Here is a 5424-nt window from a genome sequence, read left to right as displayed (position 1 = left end):
TATAGTATATGTTACGTATGAAATGTTATGTGCAGTATGTGTTATATACTGTGTTATTTAGAGTAGTTTACCCTGGCACTCTGCCTGTTGGCCTTCCTCTGGTCGTCGGGGAGGGGAGGCATGGGGTAAGGGTACCTCGGTGGATGCAATGGACCCGTGGAGGAGGTGGGCGACTTCGCCGGGAGAGCGTCCTGAAAGAGACAGGAAATTACCTCACTATAAACGGTGACATCATCATTCTTACTGATCTGCCCGGAATAGGCAGAAGTTGCCCCTAAACACTGAGGCAGACATTTTTCATGACCCTAAACGGGAAGTCCCACATGCACTCTACAATGCCATTTTTCTTTATAGAACAGTGCAGTACAACATTCTAGAACCATGGCGTCTCTGAGGTAACAAAATCTGGTAATAGTCAATGTAACTCATTAATACACTTTCTTATAAAGTTCTTGTGAAATGCTGGATTCACAGATTCTACAAGTACCCCACAATTTGTATGAGTCTATTTCACCATACAGAACCTCTTGGCTTGCTGCTATTTGGGCTGATTTGGATGGGTGTAAATACAATCCCTGAGTCATGTGGAAGCTCATCCAGGAACATGGTGACTTACTCTGTAGAGTTGGAGCGAGGACGGAACTTCTTCCCTTTCGACTTCTTGCGATTTCCACTCAGATTTCCTACAGAGGAAGGCCACAGTAACACACGGTTAGCACAGGGAAATATAACTCTCTCTGTGTGTGTGCTCTGTGTGTGTGCTCTGTGTGTGTGTGTGTGTATTTACCTTGCCATGAGTTGCTCCTGGGTCGCCCGTTCTCACAAATGTCAGAGATGTGTTTGGCGTCAGGGATTCGCTCGCTCCACGAGTGGGAGAGACCGTTAGACCTTCACACACACACAAAGTTATATTTCCTTGTGAAACAGTGATAACCATTATCATCACGATCATCATTACTGACAACCTGATCCCCAGACTTTTTATTTTTTTATTTAGCCTTTATTTAACCAGGCAAGTCAGTTAAGAACAAATTCTTATTTACAATGACGGCCTACACCGGCCAAACCCGGACGACGCTGGGCCAATTGTGCRCCGCCCTATGGGACTCCCAATCACGGTCGGTTGTGATACAGCCTGGAATCAAACCAGGGTGTCTGTAGTAACGCCTCAAGCACTGAGATGCAGTGCCTTAGACCGCTGCACCACTTGGGAGCCCAGATTTACAACATCTGTTTAGTCGGTTTGATTTCTGGGACCACCCATACGTAAAATGTATGCACACATGACTGTATATTATTATATCATTATAATATTATTTTCCTTTGTCTACAGTAGAGAACAGACAGACAGCTCAAAGTAGGAGGAGGAGAGGAAGGAGACTGATGGAACATTCCATGAGAACAGACTACCACACCATGACGACTCTGAACGATAGCATGATGACAGAGAGCGATACCATGACAACAGGGAGTGATACCATGACAACATGATGAGAAGAATGTGCAGAAAGAAGCATATTGCAACCAACCCTACACAACCAACTACACATATTGCGAACAAGACAAGATACCCTCGACACACACAAAATAAGAAACCCCCTCACCACACACACACACACACACACACACACACACACACACACACACACACACACACACACACACACACACACACACACACACACACACACACACACACACACACACACAGACACACACACACACAGACGTTTGCGATGGCAGTGAGATGATGTCACACCTGAATGCAAACAGAGAGATGTTTTGTGAGATGGAGGCGATGGAGGGGGGGAAAGAGAGCGTGTATATCTGCAGGTTAGACAGACAGCCAGACCTCTTCTTGGAGCTACAGCCTGAGTTGGTGCTGACCCCAGGGGCCAGGTCACTGTAGAACGAGTCTGCATCCCCGGGTTTCTTCACATAGTCACCCGGAGGCATTTGCCTGAGAAACGCCAACAAACAGACATCTGAACACTGTCATGACATAGATGTGATTTCACAAACACATCAACAAATTGACCAACACATAAATAGATCAACAACTAATGACCGTTATAGAAMATGTGGAATTGTAAGTYGCGCTGCTAAATGACAAAAATGTAAATGGGAAAGAATRAGGATGACAAACCTGCAGAATCTTCTGTGAACCTCTGACTCAACGTAGCACCGCTGTCTGTAGCTCCTGTTAGTGAAGAAGGACAGTCACGTCAGACACACTGACCAATGACAGGATCCCAAACCAGTTCCTAATCCTAACTAGTCAGCTATCCCAGGTCTAGAGCTGAGGTCCARCTGTACTCACTTGTATCCCCAGGCGGTGATGGCCAGGATGAGAGCCAGGAACAGAATGGAGCCAGTGATGGCTCCGATGATGATGTTAGTACTGGTGATACCTGAGAGAGGGGGGGTAGAGGTGGGGGGGGGAGCACTTTATAAACAAACGGTATTATAGTTGTTTCCAGATTAATCTGTAGGAGAAACACACTTTGAAGTGATCAAGTGGGTACACCTCACTTCAATAGTACACTAAAACACAGCACACTCAGAGGGAAGAGATCTGAAAGGAAAGAGGGGGAGGAAACAGATTACAAACATTGATGTGTATGTTTTTGAGGGGAAACGTAGAAGGATTCAAAAACATGACTGACTACAGGCTGGGGAGACTGGGATGGGGTGAGAGGAGGAGAAAGAGGAGGAAGTGACATCACAGAAGGGGCAAACACAATGAAGAGGAACTCAGATCTGACCTCAGCGTCACTCCATCAATGACATGAGCCTGTCGACAAAGAATGTGTGTGAAAATAAACAGTATATAGCCAAGAAAAGAAGTCATGCTTAAAACCCCTAGCAAGGTAACACGATAAAGTCTTAGCTTATTTAATAATAGGACTAAGAAATGCACAAATTTGAAGAAACATAGAAAATGGGATTAATTGTTTTCTGGTAAAATAAATGAAAGATTAGAAAGAGAAACAGTATTTGACATATGGTCCATTGTGGATGATGCAGCTCCAGAGCATATACAGAATAATGTCTAGCTTCTTTCTCTGACGATGCAGGCCTCCAGAGCATATACAGAATAATGCCTCTAGCTCTCTCTCTGACGATGCAGGCCTCCAGAGCATGATACAGAATAATGTCCTCTAGCTCTTTCTCTGACGATGCAGGCCTCCAGAGCATCATGCAGAATATGTCTCTAGCTCTCTCTCTCTGACGATGCAGGCCTCCAGAGCATTACAGAATAATGTCTCTAGCTCTCTCTCTGACGATGCAGGCCTCCAGAGCATATGCAGAATAATCGTCTCTAGCTCTCTCTCTCTGACGATGCAGGCCTCCAGAGCATACTACGAATAATGCCTCTAGCTCTCTCTCTTGACGATGCAGGCCTCCAGAGCATATACAGATAATGCCTCTAGCTCTCTCTCTCTGACGATGCAGGCCTCCAGAGCATATCAGAATAATGTCTCTAGCTCTCCTCTCTGACGATGCAGGCCTCCAGAGCATATACAGAATAATGCCTCTAGCTCTTCTCTCTTGACGATGCAGGCCTCCAGAGCATATACAGAATAATGTCTCTAGCTCTCTCTCTGACGATGCAGGCCTCCAGAGCATATGCAGAATAATGCCTCTAGCTCTCTCTCTGACGATGCAGGCTCCAGAGCAATATACGAATAATGCCTCTAGCTCTCTCTCTGACGATGCAGGTTCCAGAGCACTACAGAATAATGCTCTAGCTCTCTCTCTGACGATGCGGCCTCCAGAGCATATACAGAATAATGCCTCTAGCTCTCTCTCTGACGATGCAGGCCTCCAGAGCATATACAGAATAATGCTCTAGCCTCTCTCTCTGACGATGCAGGCCTCCAGAGCATATCAGAATAATGCCTCTAGCTCTCTCTTGTGAATTCAATTCTATATTTGATTTCTGTCCCTGTGTAACTTCTATATGAATGGATCCCCTGTAACGGTGTTGTGTTGTGTGCTGTATGTCAGTGGCGTCATGTTGATGATAGACGGGGACAGTGACCTGGGCTATGTGGAGGATGGGACAGCCTGTGGGACAGAAAGGGTCTGCTTCACCACAAGTGTCTGCCCTTCAGGAGTTCAACTTCAGCACCTGCCCGGGAACCACCGAGAAGACCATCTGTTCTGGACACGGGTATGGGATACACACACACAAATGCACAAACACACACATGCATGCACACCCACTTTCTCTCTTCTCTCTCTCTCCAACTTTCAGCTCCTATACATATTTTTTGGTGTGTGTGCTGCATGCTTTGTGTATGTGTGTGTTGCAGATTTGTAGTAACGAGCTGAAGTGTGTGTGTCACTTGGGTTGGACTGGAGACGATTGTACTCCACATCTCCTCTCAGCTACCTGGTGTTGGACCCACCGCCTCTGTATCAGGTACAAATAACTCCACACGTCTCACTATCTCTCTCTCTAACTCTTTCCCTCTCCCCCTATTTATATAAGCCCTGCTTATAAATAGCTCTCTTCCTATCTCTCTTCTCTCTCTCGCTTCTCTTTCTCTCTCTTCTCTTCCTCTTTCTCTCTCTCTGTCTCTGTCTCTCTGACTCTCTCTCGCTCTTTCCCTCACACTCTCTCTCCCTTTCTCCCTCTCTCTCTCTAACTCTCTCTCTCTCTCTCTCTCTCTAACACTACTCTCTCGCTCTCTCTCTATCTCTCTAACTCTCTCTAACACTAACTCCTCTCTCTAACCTCCTCTCTCTCTCTCTCTAACACTAACTCTCTCTCTCTAATCTCTCTAACACCTCTCTCTCTCTAACACTAACCTAACTCTCTCTCTTAACAGCTAACTCTCTCTCTCTACTCTCTCTAACACTAACTCTCTCTCTCTAACACTAACGCTCTTCACACACTAACTCTCTCTCTAACACTAACTCTCTCTTCACTCTCTAACTCTCTCTCTCTCTAACTCTCTCTTCTCCTCTCTAACTCTCTCTAACACTAACTCTCTGCTCTCTCTCTACTCTCTCTCTCTAACTCTCTCTACACTAACTACTCTCTTCTAACCTAACTCTCTCTCTCCTCTAACACTAACTCTCTCTCTCTAATCTCCTCTAACACTAACTTCTCTCTCTAACACTAACTCTCTCTCTCACTCTCTAACTCTCTCTCTCTCTAACTCTCTAACTGTCTACTCTCTCTCTCTCTAACTCTCTCACCTCTCACTATCTAACTCTTTCCCTCTCCCCTATTACACAAGACTCTGTAAGGTTTTGGTTCGACATACATATTTAAGCCTTTATTTTCATCAATCATTGGTTCATTCATTGTTTAGTTATTTTGCATATAATCGTTATTTTTGGCCTTTACGTTTGCATTAGTATCTGTTTTTTTTTTAAACAACAGGCACATCTTTCTTTTTGTTTGGTGGT

At 45.1% G+C, this 5424-nt stretch overlaps 1 protein-coding gene across 5 annotated transcripts in view; it reads right to left on the bottom strand.

Annotated features, from left to right (window-relative positions):
- LOC111964809 (disintegrin and metalloproteinase domain-containing protein 22-like) overlaps positions 1–2803 on the bottom strand; it is a 12882-nt gene extending 10079 nt beyond the window's left edge. Inside the window, exons 1-6 of one of the 5 annotated variants that reach the window (XM_070443847.1) lie at positions 2766–2803; positions 2321–2411; positions 2147–2200; positions 1760–1960; positions 788–888; positions 617–683 (exon numbers count right to left, since the gene is read on the bottom strand). In XM_070443847.1, coding sequence (XP_070299948.1) covers positions 617–683; positions 788–888; positions 1760–1956 — 365 coding nt within the window. In that variant the 5' untranslated portion in view covers positions 1957–1960; positions 2147–2200; positions 2321–2411; positions 2766–2803. Of the gene's footprint in view, positions 1–71; positions 192–616; positions 684–787; positions 889–1759; positions 1961–2146; positions 2201–2320; positions 2743–2765 lie in introns of those variants that run through there. The other 4 variants (XM_023988604.2, XM_023988605.2, XM_070443846.1 and 1 more) reach the window with 4 other exon arrangements.
- Positions 2804–5424: the final 2621 nt, after the last annotated feature.

The sequence above is a fragment of the Salvelinus sp. IW2-2015 genome, linkage group LG6.1, assembly GCF_002910315.2.
Source record: "Salvelinus sp. IW2-2015 linkage group LG6.1, ASM291031v2, whole genome shotgun sequence".
In the NCBI taxonomy this organism is placed as follows: Eukaryota; Metazoa; Chordata; class Actinopteri; order Salmoniformes; family Salmonidae; genus Salvelinus; species Salvelinus sp. IW2-2015.
Note: the sequence above shows the minus strand (reverse complement) of the source record. Positions and strands in the feature narration are given on the sequence as shown.